Genomic DNA, 20,001 nt, shown 5'->3' with positions numbered 1-20,001 from the left:
ATCCTAAAAATTAAAAAGTACATAATTAAAATCCTAAAAATTAAAAATTACATAATTAAATTCATAAAATTAAAAAAACCCACTGCTCGTGGCCGAATTTCGCTCAAATGTGTTTGATTAGGTCTTCTTGTAGCTCAATGTGGGCTCGGGTATCGCGTATTGTGTTCCCTGTTTCGATCCTCTCGCCCACCGTCGTATGCACACCTCAGTGTGGGGTAGACCTCGCGGTTGAGCTTCCGGCTTCATCATCGTCGTAAAAGCTAGCCACCATCGGTACTTCGTCAGATATAATCATGTTGTGCAAGATAATAAACGTGTACATGATGTCGGCAATATTATTCACGTACCGCAGCCGAGACGGGGCCTTCACAATGTTGAATCGGGCTTGAAAGACCCCAAAAGCTCTTTCGACGTCTTTCCGAGCGGACTCTTGACGCTACGCAAAAAGAACCCGTCTCGGGTCTTGCGGGTTGCTGAGTGTCTTCACGAAAGTCGACCACCTTGGGTAGATGAGTTACCATCGGCGAGATAGTAACTCATGTGGTATGCATTTTCGTTAACGGTGAAGTCGATCGCCGGTGCTACACCATTCAAAACATCATTGAAGAGTGGTGAAGAATAGAGCACGTTCAAGTCGTTGTTGGATCCGGCAATACCAAAATATGCATGCTAAATCCATAGGCGGTATTCGGCGACCGCTTCAAGGATAAGTGTTGGGCCGCCGCCTTTGTGGCCGCTTAAGTGTTGCTCCCTCCAAGCAGTCGGACAATTCTTCGACCTTCAATGCATGCAGTCAATGCTGCCAAGCATACCGGGAAAACCATGGACTATTTCGTGAAGACGAAGCAACCGTTGGCAATCATCGGTGGTGGGTGCCCAATGGAATTCCTCACCGAAAGCTGAACGAACGCCGTCGCAAAAAATTTTAAGGCAAAGGATTCCAGTTAACTTACCGACATGCAAATACTCGTCGAAGAGGTCAGCCGTTTGCCCAGTAGCAAGTTGTCGGATGGCACACGTACACTTCTGCAACGCCAGAGACTTTGCCGACCGGTTGCATCTGTACTTATTTGAAAGTATTCAACACGGGCGGATAATGTGTTGACAATACGCATAAACAAGCGTTTTGACATGCGAAAACGGCGCTGAAAGTAATCTTCCGAAAACCGCGGTTGGTCGGAAAAATAGTTGGCAATGAGCCTTTCGTTGGCTCCCTCCCGGTCACGATGGATGTAGCGGCGAGTTGATCTAGTTGGTCGAGGAGGAGGGGCGGAGGTATTCGCGGTGGCATAGGTGACACGATATTGTTCATAGTATTCTTGTTCTTCGCACTCCACTTCCTCAATGAGATTGATGAAATCCATTTGAGAGGGTTTGAGTGAGAGAGGAAGATGTAGATAAGTTGTATGAAAAAATATGAACAAGAGATGAATGAGAGATGATTTGATGTGACAAATGGATGATAAATGTGTGTATTTATAGATGATTTTGGAAATAAAAAAAATTCAAAAAAATTCCAGAAAAACGGTTAAAAAAGGCCATATTTTGGGGAATCTGAAAATATATATATATTTTTAATTTTTGGTATTATTTTCGTACCGTTGGCCAATCAGAACGCGCCACGTCAGCTGCTCGCTGGCACGGACGTGCTCGATGCATCGAACAGCGCCGCGCCAGCGGCGAGCAGGCGGTGCCGCACTGCTGGCACGAACGGATGGACGACTGTCCACTCACCGCTGCGGATGCTCTAATATTCATATTATAATTTTCCAAAGTATACTAATTATATTTTGAATAATGAATTTTATTACATTGAATTACTTGGCTACTATGAATGAAGCGACGTCAAATCACAAATGTATTGTAGGTCCAAAGAAAGTTCAAACTCCAAATTGCCATTTCATTAACTACAACAAAAGTGAGATTCCTTAAAAGGAAAACCGCGAACTATTACCGAATTTTGATGTATTATTGAATGACTTAAACAATGATAAAATAGTTTATAAAATATACTCTCAATAACTTAAAATCGAAACTGATTTAATTGTATCAAAACCATATTATTTTAATTTCCATCTCAAATAAAAAATACTAATAACATCAAATCGTCATCACTAGTCCACTAGAGATGACTAAAGATTATTTTGCTGCTTTATTATCCGTTTATAGATAAAACTCTTTTGTGTGTATGAAAATCATGTCTTTATCCAAATCTAGTATTTTATTAAAATTATCTTTAAATTTTTTTAATACTATAAGATTATAAAATGATTGGAAACCTCTGATAAATGCCATACCTATATGCATGTTTTATCCAAGGTAGGATTTATTAGATGGGATAATAATTAGGAAAATAAATGCGGGATAGGAGTGATTAGCAAAATTTTATCTACTATTTATCCAAATTTGGTAAGTATTTTATTGAAAATTATCAACAAGTTGGATAAGAACCGTTCATCACATAATACATATAGATAAATGGCACAATCATTCATTTCTAAAATAATAATAATAATTCAAACTCCTTTTTGATTATTTGTGAGCATGTTTATAACAATTTTTGCTGTATGAAAAATTATTGCCTAAAATCATGCCTCGCCTCACATATATAGCAACCAGTTACCAGAATCGGTCAATTCAAACACAATCACACACTGAGTCAAATATTATATACACACATACTAATATAATAATAATATGTGTGTATTTATGTATGAGTATATCTATTTTGATATGGGTGACAACGACACACGAACCAAACTCAATTTCATTTCACAAAACCACTAATTATTTACATGAAAAACATAACCCCAAGAATTGATCCAAAGCTCAAGTCAGATGTGTCCCTATCAATATCTTTCACTATAATTTCATTTCATTTCATTTTTACATGTAAATAAATTAAATTATATTCATACACACACAACACGCAGTGAGTTGTGTGTCAGATACCCTAATTGAAACAAAAAAAAAGGTGTCTTCTTCAATCATAGATTGCACTTTCACTCTTCCCTTACTCTGTCATCAATACATACAATTAACACTGTTTTTCCCCTTTTTCTATTTCTCTCTCTGCAATTCATCTTCCCTACTGCTGAAGCAATATTCCTGTAAAAAAAAGCCACCTTTTTTTACCTATCTGGATTTTGCTGAGCATTAGATACACACACAAACTCATGTACTTTTTCTTTGGTCTCTTGTTCAGCTGTACCCATCACATTTTCTCAATTAATCAATTTCTCAAATCCGGGCTCTCCTCAAAATCACACCTTCTTCAGTAGAAATTCACCAATTTGTTTTTTTTTTCAATCGACGCATAAAATTAGGTATTCTAATTTTGAGGATCACCGCAGATTTTGGCTGATCCGTGTGAAATTTGGAAGCACCATAAATGCAATTGGGGATTGAAGAAACAGTGGCGAGAAGAAATGGCAGCTTTAGTCCCGGGGGTTTTGCTGAAGCTGCTGCAGCACATGAACACGGACGTGAAGGTCGCCGGAGAGCACCGCTCGTCGCTGCTGCAGGTGGTGAGCATCGTGCCGGCGCTGGCCGCCGGCGAGCTCTTCCCGAATCAAGGGTTTTACCTCAAGGTATCCGACTCCTCCCACGCCACCTACGTGTCTTTGCCTGATGAGCATGATGATCTGATTCTTAGCGATAAGATTCAATTGGGGCAGTTTGTCCACATCGAGAGGCTCGAGGCCGCCTCCCCCGTGCCCATCCTGAGGGGCGTGAGGCCGGTCCCGGGCCGCCACCCGTGTGTGGGAACCCCTGAGGATATAGTTGCCACTCATTCTTTAGGGTTCTTGAACAATAATGGCAATCCATCATCCCCTGCTTGTAAAAGTAGATCAGGGTCTAAGTTGGGGGGCAATGTGGGGGTGAGGGAGGTGAGGGATGGGAAATCGAATCATTCGGGTGGTTTGAAGGAGGATAGGAAGGCTCCTGGATTGACTAGATCCAAGTCCCAGCTGTCGAAGCTGTCTTTATCTGTGGATGTGAAGAAGGACTACTCTGCTGGTGGGAAGATGAAGTCCTCGGGGTCTAGGTCGATACCCTCGTCTCCGACTAGCTGTTACTCGCTGCCTACTTCTTTTGAGAAGTTCTCGACTGGTGTTAGGAATCAGGCGAAGATCAAGGGGCTGGAGAGGCTGGAGAAGGCAAGTGGTGTGTCGGGGTCAAAGGAGAAGCCTAGCCCTGTTCGTGGGGGGAGTTCGACTGGGAAGAAGGTCTCGAGTGGGAACTTGATGAAGAATATTGTTCAAGGGCTTGAATTGGGGCCGAAAGCGTTGAGGAAGAGCTGGGAAGGGAATATGGATGCCAAGAATCGGGAAAGTCCCAGATTGAAAGTTCACAGGCAGGAGATTAAGCCAGACGGAAGAAGTAACTCTGTGAGTCTTTCTCTCTTTCTTTCTTCTTCGTATCCTTAAAGCAGCTTTTCTTTATTATGTGCAGGTGTCGACATCCATAGATCAGTTGTAGTGTCAAAGTAAGAATAAAAGAGAATTATTGACAGTAAATGATGGATTGCTACTGTACTATATTGTTAGGTTTCATTTGATTGACACAATCTTTGCCATTAATGGATAGTTATTGTCTCTCCTAATTATTCATAGATAAGTTGATTCTTTAATTCATATGCATTGACCTGCAATTTATTCTTCACTGTGTAGGCACCGAGAAAATCAGTGAGCGAGAGATTGCCATCTAAAGAAGAAGATAGGAAGCCTTCAAAATCTACCAGAGATGAAAGCAAAGTTAATGCGTCTGTCAAGAAGGCTCCCACCAATGGGGATGCACCTGATATTGTCAAGGCATCTACACGAACTTCTGTGGGAAAGAAGTTATCTGGAGAAGTTTCTAGTAATGGATTTCCAGGAAATTTGGTGAAGGTTTCTGTTAGTAATAGGCGACTGACAGACACAAATGTCTCGTTGGCCTCACTGCCATCTTCTCTTGCAAATCTCGGGAAGGTGTCGTATTTTTTCGTTTCAATATTTTTTAACACATGAGAGAATGCATGAGATGTAATACTGTTCTTATCAGCTAATTCACTTGAAATTTGATGAACTTCTTTGTGAGTTTATACTTGTTTGATTTCTGATTGTAAAACTCTCTGACCCGAATAACAGGAAGTATTGAAGCACAGGGATTCAGCACAGACGGCTGCTGTAGAAGCAATGCAAGAAGCTTCAATTGCTGAGACTCTGCTTCGATGCTTAAGGTATTACTTATATAAAAGAAAAACCAACTTCTCCATCAAACTACGGATTTTGAGACAACATATATTACATGTCAAGTATGGAATTCGACTTTGTTATGGCCTTGTGCATTTAGGAAATTTTATATCTTGCCTTTTCAGTCTTAAGTATCGACGGCTGTTATTTGGATTTAGGAAGTGGCATTATGAACTTTGATCCTAAATCTGGCAACTTTGTCAGTTTTAAATGTAAATAACTTTCTATTACTACACGCCCCTTAAGCTGGGATCTATACCGGAGTACAAGTTTATAGCTGTAATTTTTCCTTCCCGGACAAACGGATCGTTCTTGAGAAATCGGGAGATTTCTTGCGACCGCTCGAATGATATTTTTAGAAACTTGAATTTTGTAATTATGCGATTTTATTTACTAGGTCAGAGTTTTAGGAAAGTTTAAGGACTTAGAAGCATGAAAAGGTAAGCAGAGACTAATTGTGCATCATTATGCTGCTCAATTGTTTCGTTGAGCAGATTATAGACTAATAGTAAATTATTTAGTTCCTCTGGGATTAGGTCTCATTAAACCCACATATGCGACTTTTATGTTTCAGTAGTCGATGGCCAGGTGCCTAAAGCACGCTTCATATTTTGCAGTGTTGAGATTAACACAATATAAACGAAGCTTATTAGTGTGATCTATGAGACTTAACTTGAAACCCTGCAATTTGTTTTTTCTACAACAGACATTTAAAGACTCATCGAGATATACAGATTATTATATGCAGCCACCGATTTTCGCAATCATGGAGAGTGTAATAAAAGCTAACTCATCGTTTGTATTTTTCGCAGCACATATTCTGAGTTGAGTTTAACTGCAAAAGAAGATAACCCACAGCCTGCGGTTGAGCAGTTCTTACATCTCCATGCACGGTTGAGCAAAGCGCACCTTCTTGCAGATTCTTTATCGAAAACTCTTTCTCGTGATTCAGATAACGAAGAAAGTCCGTCAGAAGAGGCATTGAAGGTGACCTCAGAAGGGTGTAAACAAGCTGCTTCTTGGGTTAATGCTGCATTAGCCACCAATTTGGCTTCCTTCGCATTGTACAGCAAATCAGGCACCCTCAGTCCGGCTGCATCATCAACTCCCTCTCCAGTTTCAAAGACGAGCACGGGCAACCAACCCATAATAGTCCTTGAAAACTCTGCCAAGAACACAGCAGCAGCTCCTAAGGCACTTTCAAAACCCCGGCAGACGGCCAATTCCAAGAACGTTTCAGTCGGGACACTGCGCAAGCCGAACGATGGGGCGGCTGTCGGCCAGAGCACGAGAAGCTCCCCTCCGATAGAGTGGGCTAAAGGAGATGGCCTCGATGAGGCTGCAGAGCTCTCTGAAAAGTTGCGGCTGGAGTCTCAGGATTGGTTCTTGGGATTCGTGGAGAGATTCTTGGATGCTGACGTGGACACGTCGTCTCTGTCAGATAACGGTCAGATAGCTGGAATGCTGAGTCAGCTCAAGAGTGTGAATGACTGGCTGGATGAAATAGGAGCAAGTAAGGAGGAAGAACAACCGCCTCCCATACCCACAGAGACGATCGATCGGATACGAAAAAAGATATATGAGTATCTCCTCACTCATGTAGAGTCTGCAGCTGCGGCACTGGGTGGTGGTGGTAGCACACAGGGCTCTCCAACAAAAGAAGCAAAAGGAAGAAGGTGATCTCAAATGTGTTAAAGAAGATGACACATATCATATATTTGATGTATATAATTTTTAGCAATGGATTACAGATTGAGAAAGGCAAGTGGAAGTGAAGCAGCCATTGATGAATATTCAAGGCTTTACCATCCTCTTTTTTTTTTTGTTCTTATCTCTATTTACTTTAGGGGTGAGAGGGGCTTTCCTTTTATTTTTCTTCTAAGGAATTGTTTCTGAACAGTCTTCTTTTACAGTGAATTGGAATTTGGAATTTGGAATTTGGAATTTGTGTGTGTATACATACATATATCATAAGAATCAGCACAGACACACACACACACACACACTGAGTAGCAATGAAGTTATCAAGAATCCAGAAGATGCATTAATGGAGAAACCAAGCTTAAAATTTGAAGTGTGTATGCCACCCTGCTAAACAGCGGACAGCCCAACTAACAACTTGAAATCAAAATCCACTGTAAAAGAGTTTAATTCATCAAATACTTGATCTCGTTGTGAGCATCGTCTACAGAAGAAGGGGTTGAGTCGCTCTTGAGCAGCAGCATTCGAGGGGCACATCACATTCTTGATGATTGAAAAACTAAAGTCAAACTCTGCTTTCCACTTAGAGCAGGTGGCTTGTATCCACTTCTCTGCTACACTCGTAGACACACTGTCTTGGCTGTCCCTCTCGTGCTCTTCTATTGCCGGACGAATCTCATCATACAATAAGTTGAGCTCCGAGACAGCTTTGTTTTTAAGTTCCTGCACATATCAAGCCAACAATATGATTTTACACAAACAAACTCTTTCAAATGGAATAGACAAAATGAACATACTTATCATCTGATATGAATTTTAAGTATCCTACCCAGAATTATTAAAGGGTCATATGGAGTTATGCACACGAATTTAAATGAGTCAGCAACATAACAAGTGTATTCACCTCATATCTCCTTATTTCTTCTTGTGCTTGCTTTGACGCAAATAGTTCAGCAACAGGTTTCGAGCTGACATATTTCTTGCCAGAAGTTTTTGATTTTTGGCTTACAGTATGATTCCGGCATGTACTGTTGCCAGAAGTCTTTTTCTTCGAGGAAGGACTTGGACCAATGTTATAATTCCGGCATGTACTGTTGCTTCTAATACGAGATATCATAGCATTTGTTTGCGGAAACACTTGTCCACTTTCTTCTAAACTAAATTCCATCTCCTTGTTATTGTCAGTTGCCACTGATTTACCTGTTACATCTTGCTCCAATTTAACGTCAGATGCCAAACTTTTTTGCCCTGCTGGACCATTTACTAATGATTCGTCTTTGACAGGGACTTCTGTAGAAGCAAGTTTTGGAAAAGGCTCATCCTCCGCAGAGTCGTAGAGAGGGACGTTTTTAACTGTGTATCTGCGTACAAGAGCAAACACAATAAGATTCTTTTCAAGCACAAAATATACAAAATAAAAGGAAAAAATGAAAGAAAGAAAACGAATTTTTTAGCATTTAACAAATCTCAATCCTTCTGAAAACCAACAACGAGCCCAGGAACATTTACCTTTCATCTCCATCTTCCCAGACATGGTAATAATCCTGCAGGACATCATAGGAAAATAACATAGTCATGGAATGGATAAAAATCTAACCACATCGCAATTTGTAGTAGAAGCAACAACAGTAGCTGTTTCAGAAGTAATGTTTTATGAGAAAATGGTATAGCGTAAGAGTTTAAAAAAACTGTTGCAGGAAAACATAAGGGATGTGGCCATTGTTGTAAAAACTAGTATGTTTCAAAGTCTTTGGGTATAAATCCTGTTTCTATAAAGATTTCCCTCAAATCTCAATTACTAAAGGTCCTTGTAGAGGTGGTAACAAATTGATATTTTTGGTGGCCGCTAGGGTGAGCGTGTTAGAAGTGCATTATAAATGGCAATTAAACTTGTTTTCGGCCCGAATCAACATGAAGGCCAGTACAGGTAGTAGCTCAAGTATGGAAATAATCCACAAATGCAAAGCACCGAATACTATCATTTTAGCTAGTGACTCAAGTATAACTCAAGATTTGGCAAACTAACATAAGGCTCTCTGAAAATCTAATCTCATCAAGGCCCTACAGAAGTCAACATTAAATTTAAATATAGCATTATTAAAAATTTTGATTACCTGGAAACCCTGAGACTTGGCACCAAGGAATAAAGAACAGTTAGCTGCACCACAAAGACACCGGACAGTGACCCCACCATACCATTCGAAGTTATAGTCATATGCCAGTTCAGTTCCAACAGCAATATCAATGTTTGCAAATATTCCAACTCTCGTCTCTCCCAGCACTGTCCACTTTCTCGTTTCACAATTTGGTTCGCTACAAATTCAGAAAAATGTGAGTGCTTTTAGACATTGTTTTATGTTATAGTAGGTCATCTTGTTGTCTGCTGGACTTACCACGAATGGTTAATAAATCTCGCAATGCTTCCTTTTTTTGTGGCATCGATAAAATAGTTCGAATTCAGTGAAATAATATATGCATCCTTAAGACCTGCAACACCTCAAGGATGGAGACATCAGCAATATCAGTCGAAGAGAAGATGTCATGTTTATTTCAAATAATACTCGACCTTGAGCTTCATAAGCATGAGATCTTCGATTTGCTACATCTGATGATATTACCTCCCCGCAGTACTCAATAATGAATTCTCCAGCCTGATCATAGGCAGAAGCACAAGTTGCTAGTGGCAAGAAAGCAAGAGCTATATTATTTTGCTAACCTACATGTACGAGTAATCATGGCTCCAGCACCAAATGCCATTGTGGATAAAAAGGATAACTTCATCAATAAAATAATTTATATCTGATATTTACAAATCACCATAAGAAGGCATGTTCAGATGGATTACCTTAATGCTCTGATCAGCTTGAAGACCCCAACCACGCCCTTCAGTTTTGAATAACTTTGTCTTTGCATATCCACATTTCTGAAATTTCTGAAGAATAGCAGGGTAAAAATGAAATGAGATCTTCAAAATATCCCACAAGGAATTATTTATTCTTCTACCAGGCACACCAAGAAATAAAAAAGCAACAAGAACAAACTAAGCATGCGAGATTCACCAGATTCGTTGGGATGAACTATCTTAATAACCTCCTATGTTGACCTAGGTTAAGCATACGAAATTTGTTGATTAATGAAACATGTGACTAACTATTTATTCATCTATTTTTTAAAATAAAGGTTTAGCAGGACATCCTTAAATATTACTCCCTCCGTCCCCGATTAAGAGTCACACTTTTCCATTTCGGTCCGTCCCCAATTAAGAGTCACACTTTATTTTTACCATAAATGATAAGTAGGTTCCACATTCCACTAACTCACTTCACTCACATTTTATTATAAAACCAATATAAAAAGTGGGTCCCACATTCCACTAACTTTTTCTACCAACTTTTCTTTACATTTCTTAAAACCCGTGCCTGGTCAAAGTGTGACTCTTAATCGGGGACGGAGGGAGTAGTTAAATAGAACTGTTTGAGCTACAAAGAGGAAATGAATCACTCTCTAATCAAGAAGAAAAATGAAATCCTTTCATCCACATTAATCATCCTTTACCGAATTTTCTATTCTCAGTGTATTTGCAAATATCACAATCCCAAAAAGATAAATATGGTAAAAGTATTGATACAATTTAAGGAGGATGAATAAGAATATATCCAGAATCCCTGTAGGCGACAAAGAGCAGCTCAATTAAATTACTGCTTACTTCTTATACTTATTGTAAAATATGTATGCATCCTATGCTTTCTCTCACCTGATTCATGCAGTGCTGATCACAACGACAGTATCCTGGTGTGCACTCTGTGTTGGTTAACGCATTCAGACAGCTTTCCCCACATGCACTTTCAGGATTACAAGGATCATACTTGCACTCACAAATAGCAATATCCTCTTCTTTCAATTTTTTGTGCCTGTGATTAAAATATAAATAAATTTAATTCCATAAACTAAGACATGATAGATTAAAATAACATTGCAGCACTACACATGACACAATTAACATGCAATTTACATTTCAAAACCAAGAGGTTGAAGTGGAACAAATGGTTGGCTGGTAATCTAGTAATAAAAATGGCGATTGCAAGGTATATGACTGGCTGTTTGTCAATAGAAGCTGCTACTAAGTGTTCCGAAATGTAATAAAATTATGATGCAGACAATAAAATTAAAGTTTTTGCATATTCATTTGTAACATACATAAGATGATCCCTCTCCTTCAGTCACTAGCACCAAGTATATCCAGAAATTTTCCCTGTTGAGTAAAATATAGATTAGCTTTATATTAGAACAAGTAGCCAGTAAATGCATGGAAGTACAAGGAGGTGCTTGGTTGCTAGGTCCTCACATGGGTGAAGGAGAGGAATTTCTCTGCGTATGTCATATCAATACAAATTATCAGTTCTTTACTCGATACATTCTGATTAGTTATCAATATTTCACCTAATAGCAAGTAATGCCATGAAAATGAGTCACACACTTAATCTCAAGGCTATCGTGGCCTGAAAATAATAACTGAATGCAAATTCCCCAAAGATCATTCTGTCTAATAAGCACAAACGGCGGAAGTCCCTCACTCTCTAGGTCCTTCAAAACAATAAACAGCCTGTCAGTTGAGTATCAAATACAGCAGATTAGCAGATAATTCTGCTTGAATGATATCACCAGGAGTCCAAGATAATTCTGCAAATATCACTGTGCTTGCAGCAGTTAATGTTAAACCAACACCTCCAGCTTTGATGGACAACTGACAATGATAAACACATATAAGTAAAATAGCAAACAATAATAGCAAAAACCAAAATACATAGTAGAAGAAATGCAGAGTGATTGAAGGAACTAGAAGGACTCACTGATCTCATGATTTTAGCAAATGCAGAGTGATTGAAGTAACTATGTACACAGTGCTAGTATAAGAAGTCATGTGCACACCCATTAACTTTTGAAAGTCGCATTAGAAGCAAAACGAGACAAGTAACATGAAATTTACTCCCTATGTTAAGCGTTAATAGAGTCGTATTCCTTTTCGAGACGTTCTAACATAATAGAGTCATTTCTTATTTTTGGCAAAAAGTATATTTTCTCTCCCATACTTTATTCTCAATTCATCTCTCACTTTATTCTCTCTCCTACTTCATTTCTCTCCAATTAATACACTAAACATCAATTTCTTAATCTCCGTGACAAAAAGAAACTCCTCTATTATCTTGGAACGGAGGGAGTACTTGATAAGAAAATACTAAAACGTGACCAGACCAGAAGAGATTTCACAAACACATTAACTGAATATTTGCTACAAAATCTCAAATCCAAGCGCTAACAAAGTTTGACTACCTCACACAACAACAATAAAAAGTGTACTAATCAGATTTGGCATAATATAAGGAAACAAAGCAACCTTATCATTGCTGAGATGAGGATGTGAGAGGAAGGGAGGCTTGGATGGGGAACGAGAAGAAGGCACATTTCCTTGCAGAGGAGACACAGAGGGCATATTCCTACTACTATGACTGGTTGTAGCAGCAGCACATGACTGATTGCGCTCGGCCAATTGCTTATAGGCGTTTCTTTCTAGGGAATCCATTTCCTCCAAGCTCAATTCCCCGTCATCCATTTTCCTCGCTCAAATTTCACCGCTCACCTCATCACAATTCAAAATTTTCAAATAAATCACCGTCCGCCCCTACACCGTCGGAATTCTGGAAATAAAACGGCGGTCAAGTCTCAAAATTAGCGCCGGTGAGTGCTGGACTAGTTCAGTATGAACGTCGTCAAGTGATTATTACAGTAATAATCACAAAATCGCCGCAAGAAATTGAGGTTTTGAGAGGCTGATGCTCTGGGTTTTCCGTGGGTCTGCTGCAGAAGAAATCACTTTCAAAAAAAAGTTAGTGAAAATGATTTTGAAAAGTTTGAATTTGGGCCAATCGGGCTCTTTGTGGGCCGATATGTTATGGATTGGAGCCTAATAATTTTATTACATAGAATTCTAGTTTAAAGTCTCCAAAATCTCATTTTACCATTTTATCTTGTAATTTCAATAAAATCTCATACTATTACATTAATCCATTCTATTCATATTTTACATAATCATACAAAATGAAAATATAAAGCCAATTTATTATTTATCATAAAAATAAATCGAAACTTCTAATCGAAGACAGAGAGAACGTATAAATTATCAAATGCAACCATCTAAGTATTTAATGAGCCTACCGGATTATATCAAGCGAAATACCATAAACTTTTTTAAAAATTGTGATGTTTTAAAAGAAATTGTAAGTTGGGAACAATTTTTAATTGTAGTAAAATTATCAGTATAAAATTAATTATAATTTAATTACAAATTATGATTTACTCTTTGTCTCTATATGATTATCTTAAACGACCTCCCTTGTTTCATCTGCGCCGGTTTGTTAGATGGGCCTCTACTATATGTAATGGACTTTCAGCCCATTATATGAGTTTAGGCTTTAACCCAATCAAAAAAATAAAAAATGAACTAACATAAGTTTATACTGTAGGTATGAAGTTTGATTTTGTATTAGTTTGAATAAAACTGGTAATATATACAATTACGAGCCAATAGTCAGTATCAGCCGAAATTTTTTTTGGTATAAACAGTGTATTTAATTTCTCGAACTTTACAATAATCTAATTAGTTAAATTTAAAAATGTTAAACAAAAAATTAAGCAGTTAAGAAAGTTGGTAATCCACAGAAAAAGTCTCGGTCTCGGATCCACAATCAGCTGACGACACACGTCACCTTCTTCACACCTATATAAGGCTCTCCTTCATTCCATTTAAACACACCACACACACTCATCTCTCTCTCTCATGCGTGTGTGCATGTGTGAATATATGTGTACGTATTTACATGTGCATGCACATCATCATCTCTCTCGAGCTCCGAATATCGCTCCGATCGCCGCCTATGCACGGTTGATCAGCTCTTTGATTGAAACATAAACTTCAATTTTTTCTCCGTAAGCAATTTCGTGCTGTTAATTTCTCATTTTCCATCTCGATTTTCGTATTCTTACTGATCTCTTGTTGTTTCATTGCCGTGAAGGCGTGAATGAATCTGGAATGATTGAATTTTAAATTCAGAAACTGTTTGCGTTGAATATTCATTTCTAGGGCGGTATATTGGGAGGTTCTGATATTGGATCCGTGCAGAGAAAATTGAACTCCAGAATCTTAATTTGCTTAATTTTTTGGGGCTTTTATATTAGCTTGGTGTGTAGAAGTAGTAAGACATGGTGTTTATTAGCTTATTCCTTTTACAGAATGAGTGAATTTTGATTTCGGATTCTGTTTGTGTTGAGTCTTCATTTCTAGGGCTCTCTTTATATTGGAAAATTGAACTCGAGAATCTTAATTGCTAGCGTTAAATGAGATGCCAGTTCAATCTCGTTTCAAGGAATTTGCGTATTTTTGGGGATTTTATATTGGTTTGGTGTGGAGAAGTTAGGTATTGTGTTAATTAGTTTTCACCTTTTTGTAGGATTGATTGATGAATACGAACACTAGGAGTTCGCTACCTCCGTCGGGAAGAAGCTCGGTTCTTCCCTTCCAACCCAATCGTAGCTATAGCACAAAGCCCGAGCAACCAGCATCCCCAAATTTCGGTCCAATAGGGCTGGAGTGTTCATCCAAACAGGATCATAAGATGTCATCTCATGCTAGTCCGTTTAGTTCAGAGATAAGTCGGATGTCTGACAATCCCCCCGAAGAATTTGGCCCATCGACGTACCCATTCTGATGTCCTCACCCTCCTGAATGATGTTAGCTTTGATGGTGATCTAGGCATTGTAGGTGGATTAGATGGAATTTCTTGTTTTGATGAGACTGAGGAGGATCTGCTCCCAAAATATCTTGATTTGGATGGTTCCAATTCGATATCTGAGAATTGTGCTTTGCCAAAGGAAAAACTGTCTATTCTGCCGCAGAGGTAGCTTCTTCATATGTACAACAACATAGGCTTCAGCACAGCCGATCCATGGATTTAAATACTTATGTTGAAACAGAGATGCTAAAGCCAGGTTTAGAAAAACCATCTTCAGCTGAGTCTGTTAAATCCATTTCTGCTGCCAATCTCGCTGAGCTTGCTCTTACTGACCCAAAGTGCGCTAAAAGGTTGTTGACAAACTCTAATTACGTGAATTCCTTCATTTCGCTCGCTCTTGTCGGTCTTTTGTTGAATATGAAAATATTTTAAATAGCTGTTAACTTCTCATGTTTCCACATTGCAATTAGTGCTATTTTATCAAGGCAAATTATGATTCACACCTCATGTTCTTGCTACTTGCATCTCTCAACAGCTCACAAGTTTCTATCAATAAAAATATATGCAGTATGTTGTTTTTTTTTTGAGTATGTATATGCATATAACTTTGTTTTGTTGCCTTGGTTGGGTGCATGGTGGCATCCTGTTTGCCCTTAGAAGAATAAAAGGTTTTAGGGAAAAATGGAATGCTTAATCATTTATTTCTCCAAATCCATGTATTGCTACAGGATCTGGGCGAATAGGCAGTCAGCTGCAAGGTCGAAGGAACGGAAGATGAGGTATATCGCTGAGCTTCAAAGCAAAGTCCAGTCATCGCAAACAGATAAAGCATCCTTGTCCATGCAGTTTGCCTTAATGCAGGTTATCTCAAACCTAGTCTACTTATTCTAACTAGCCTAAATTTCATAAAATAAAACCCCATAAATTAAACAAAAGAACTGATTTGATTGTGATTCTTCCTATGCAACATTAGTTATTGTTTCATCATTTTTCTTGCCTTTCCTTACAGGAGAATACCAATTGTGTTGCATCTGAAAATATTGAACTCAAACTACAGTTGCAATCCTTTGAACGGCAAGAACAACTGCAAGATGGTAATAATTCACCCTTCACACTTATGCAAGAAAAATGTCGATCCATTTCTTATTTGCTAATGTCATAATACTCGGTCGCAAGATATCTAAACAAAAGGTTTCGAACTTGAGGTGGGAAGAAAAGTTAACTTGCAAACACACACACACACAATAGTTTAAGAATGATAGTCACGATCACATTATCATTTTACAGCTGAAAAAGATGCTTATTGTTATACATTCTCTCATTTTTACTTGGAACACAGCTCTAAATGAGGCGATGAGGGACGAGATCCGGCATCTAAAGGTGCTGACCGGCCAGGCAATGCCGAATGGCCATAATCCTACACCCTATGGAGCTAACCAAAACTACCACCACAACAGCCATGCTCAGCCGTTGCAGCATCAGTTGCGACAGCATCAGCTGGACCAGTTTCAGCCGCGTCAACTGCTGCTCCATTAGTTTCGGTACTAAACACTAATCGACTGCAGGCATTGCTTTTGGTGTGTCGGAAATGGAATATTCGTATATATTCGTTGCTGGATAGCTGGGTTTTGTAGGCTTATTTTTGCTACGTTTAGCCTTAGAATTTGTTGCATTTGTTCAGCTCTTAGATTGTTTGTCGACGTCCCTTGTAGTTGTGGACGGCTCTTATCTAAGTAGCTTTGAGTCTTTTGACAAACCAATTTTGTTTCATTGTTTTTGCAAATATATATTATTGCATATAAGAAACATAAAAAGTTATGTTGTTTGAGATAATTGTTGCTTATTTATTGCATTTCCTTTAGACTTGGAATTTTTGGTAATATAATACGGTTTATTTTTTTCCACTTGTTTTTTAGTAGAGAATAAATAAATATATAATGAAGTGCAGTTCAGTTGATAACGTAACACGCTTCTTGTTCAACCGATAGATTGGGGTTCGAGGGTGAGTACAAAAATATTGGGTATAAAATCAAGTTTTTTTAATATTTTGGGGTTCAAGTTAATGGATAACAAGACAGTGAAGAAGGTGTTTCTATTCCACTCAATAGATTGGGATTCGAGTTAATGGAAAAATGGAGAACTATATTGCATCATTTTTAAAGGACACCTCAACTACTCATATTATTGCTATCAATTTCTTGTTTTGTAATATCAAAATCTCCACTAGAGAACCTAACACATGTCTTTACATATAACATGTTAATATTTAATTACAAATTGATGTACAACTTCCACAAAATCGATAGATAATGGCTGTGCATCAATATAACCTCGGAAATAAAGGCAGGTCAATTGTGGGCCAATATGATATTTAATCCAAATATAGTAGTAAGTGTAGAAAAATAATTTTGTGTTTATGTTTATAGTTTTTTTTTTTCTTTCAGGAAAATCCAAGTCCCAGAGGCAATAATGCAATATCATTTTCCTAGATTGAATTTTATGTTATTAATTCAGATTCTATAATTACAAACAAACAAACAAAGTAGTACGGGAAGTTTAATTCCAAACTCATAATTTATAACGTAATGAATAAAAAATATTATTATTATTGGTATCAAATATACTGACCCCTTTTTGGAAAAACGTTCACATTTTCTCTTCGTTATCTTCAAAAGTTTAGAAATATTAATTTTACAACGAATAAAAATGTAGTGATTTTATTGCATTTCTAATATTGCCTTTAAATTTCAAAATAAGAATCATAAGAGTGAAAATTTAATTAAAAATTTACTAATAATGCCCAAAGAGTAAAGAGAATGACAATCGGTTATCCATACGAAACATTTATGACTTGGATTATTGTAGATTGCATATTTAATTATTTATAATATGATTATATGAATAAAATATTCCCACTGAGCTTTCTTCACCACATATCTCAAGAATCTTCCAACATAAATATTGTTTCTTCTTTTTTCTGTTCATAAACATAATCACATCTTATTCAGATCACTCAGCACTCTTCTTTCTAAGGTGATCACTCATTTTCTACATTATGTTAATTTTCTCTCATTTTTGAGAATTATTTTATTTCTGATTGTCTTCAGCTGTTTTTCTTCAATACTGTAACATGTAACATTAAGTTTTTAAATCTTATTTGAAGAAAATATTGAAAGAAATATATGTAAACATTGTCAAAAAATTTTGTGGATTTTAGCACTATTTTTGTGAGTTAATCTCTTGTTTTCTTCCCTCGAGTTTTCATTTTCTCAACATTTTTAATCAAACTGATCATATTTGTTGTTCTTTTATTATGCCATGATCTTTCATGAATGAAGCATTACATATTAATTTGTGAGCTAATTTCTCACTGAGTTTTGAAGTTCAGTCATCTTAGCCGGGAAAATTACCAAATAAAACTATGAAAATTTGTCAAATTTTAGACCCGTCACACAATTTTAAAAATCAGTCGAAAAATCATAAAATTCTAATCTGTTTGCAATTATCACTAGACTAATAAATCCAAACGTATACGTGTAATATACTGTTTAGTAATCTCTTTGGTTCATTTTGCAGAATGGCAATGCTTGAGCAAAAACAAGATCAAGAATGGCTTGAGAGAGTGAGAACCAGAGGCAGTGTTCCACACAATTCCCCGAACGGCTGGGCTTCTCCCCCCGGAGACGCATTCAAGGTACGAGGAGCAGACTATCCAACGACGAAGGAGAAGATCCCCGGAGGCGACTGTCTCCTACACCCTCTCGGCCTCGATTGGATCAAATCTCCATCCAAGATCTCCGATGTTTTAAACAACCCTAACGGCCGTGTTAGGCAAGCTCTCGATGATGAAAACGCCAAGGGCCGATCACATTTCGTCTGGGATTTCAATTTCCAGCTCCCAACCAAAGACAACCATAGCATAGTCGCGTATTTCGTGGGGACGGAGGCCAGTCATCGAGATCCTCTGATCCGCCGCTTCCTAAAGGGAGACGATGGGTTTAGAAACTCGAGGCTGAAGTTGATAGCCAACGTAGTGGAAGGGCCGTGGATGGTGAAGAAAGCGGTCGGGGAGCAGGCAATCTGTATAATAGGGCGGGCGCTTAGCTGTAGATACTCGATGGGGGAGAACCTTGTGCAAGTTGACATAGACGTTGGATCTTCTATGGTTGCGAGTGCGATCGTGCACCTCGCGTTCGGATACTTGTCTGTGCTCACAGTAGACCTAGCTTTCGTTATTGAGGGCCAGACCGAGTCGGAGCTACCAGAGCGGATCTTGGGAGCTGTTCGATTCTCTGGGCTCGATGATGCTCGGGCGCTGCAGATTGACTCGGGATGTTGTGGGAATTCGCAGTCGCTGTTACCTACAAGACTTTGGAAATCATTGGGGCAAGGGTTTACCAACCTAGTTCATGCCAATGTGCCAACACATCAACACACTACTACTACCAAAGATGAAGAAAACACATAGTTCTTAGCATCCCAATCTTCTTCTCTCTCTTTTGTTTTTCAAAATCTTAGTTATAAATCCTGTGCTTTGCGAGGGAAAGACTACAATGAATAGATTGATAAAAATATGTATATCAATACTTTCATCTACTTGCTATTCTTGCTTCCTAAGGCATACAAAACACAGACACCATCACAACAACAGCAGCAAAACTACACAAATCCTAAACCTGGACAAACTATCCAAAGTTGTCTGATTAGAGTTTAGATAGATTAACTGCTATCCGGGCACCGGCTATCATAGTCACGAACATCAACGTAAAAGGGTCGCAGACAGCAATTCATCCCACCCATCCCACACGACAAGAATACGTAAAGAAATTGATGAGGACATTATTACTTCACTTACACTGTTACACATCGATTCGCCTGCTGCTCTCTGTCTCAGTGTGACCTTCAATTGACACCCCCTTCAATAAATAAAGCTCAAAGCAAATGGAGTGTGACATTTCTTAAGATAGTTCATTTAGTTTAGACAGATAAAAACCAAACTATAGCATCATCTCAGAAATAACTAGTGAAAGTACTAAACTTGATGCATTCTTCACTGAAAACAACCAAAACCGAAACAGAAAATAGGCATTCATGTCAAATGATGTATCACAAACAATAGAAGCTCATTGCTGAGAGAAAAGCAGCCAAACACTAACAAAATTTATCGTGAATATAGTAGATTTAAGAGATCGAATGCGCCAAATATGAACAGAGACAAATCATAAAAAAACGAGTATTAATGGCGATACATGAAAAGCTCATTTGTAAGTGATTTT

At 38.2% G+C, this 20,001-nt stretch overlaps 2 protein-coding genes and 2 pseudogenes across 2 annotated transcripts; 3 read left to right on the top strand and 1 right to left on the bottom strand.

Annotated features, from left to right (window-relative positions):
* Positions 1–2,928: 2,928 nt before the first annotated feature.
* LOC121803635 lies at positions 2,929–7,181 on the top strand. The gene is made up of 4 exons (XM_042203262.1): positions 2,929–4,391; positions 4,674–4,973; positions 5,133–5,224; positions 6,050–7,181. Exons 1-4 carry the CDS (start codon positions 3,429–3,431, stop codon positions 6,915–6,917), a joined length of 2,223 nt encoding a protein of 740 aa, XP_042059196.1. The 5' UTR covers positions 2,929–3,428; the 3' UTR covers positions 6,918–7,181.
* Positions 7,182–7,258: 77 nt separating this feature from the next.
* Positions 7,259–12,794, bottom strand: LOC121803636 (annotated as a pseudogene).
* Positions 12,795–13,763: 969 nt separating this feature from the next.
* On the top strand, positions 13,764–16,469 carry LOC121803219 (annotated as a pseudogene).
* A 1,264-nt stretch (positions 16,470–17,733) lies between these two features.
* LOC121803264 (protein ENHANCED DISEASE RESISTANCE 2-like) lies at positions 17,734–19,929 on the top strand. The gene is made up of 2 exons (XM_042202949.1): positions 17,734–17,758; positions 18,302–19,929. Exon 2 carries the CDS (start codon positions 18,303–18,305, stop codon positions 19,191–19,193), a length of 891 nt encoding a protein of 296 aa, XP_042058883.1. The 5' UTR covers positions 17,734–17,758; position 18,302; the 3' UTR covers positions 19,194–19,929.
* The last annotated feature ends 72 nt before the right edge of the window (positions 19,930–20,001 follow it).

This window comes from Salvia splendens, chromosome 5, assembly GCF_004379255.2.
Source record: "Salvia splendens isolate huo1 chromosome 5, SspV2, whole genome shotgun sequence".
NCBI classification, from domain to species: domain Eukaryota; kingdom Viridiplantae; phylum Streptophyta; class Magnoliopsida; order Lamiales; family Lamiaceae; genus Salvia; species Salvia splendens.
The sequence above is the reverse complement of the archived record's forward strand: the minus strand, read 5'-3'. Positions and strand labels throughout refer to the sequence as shown.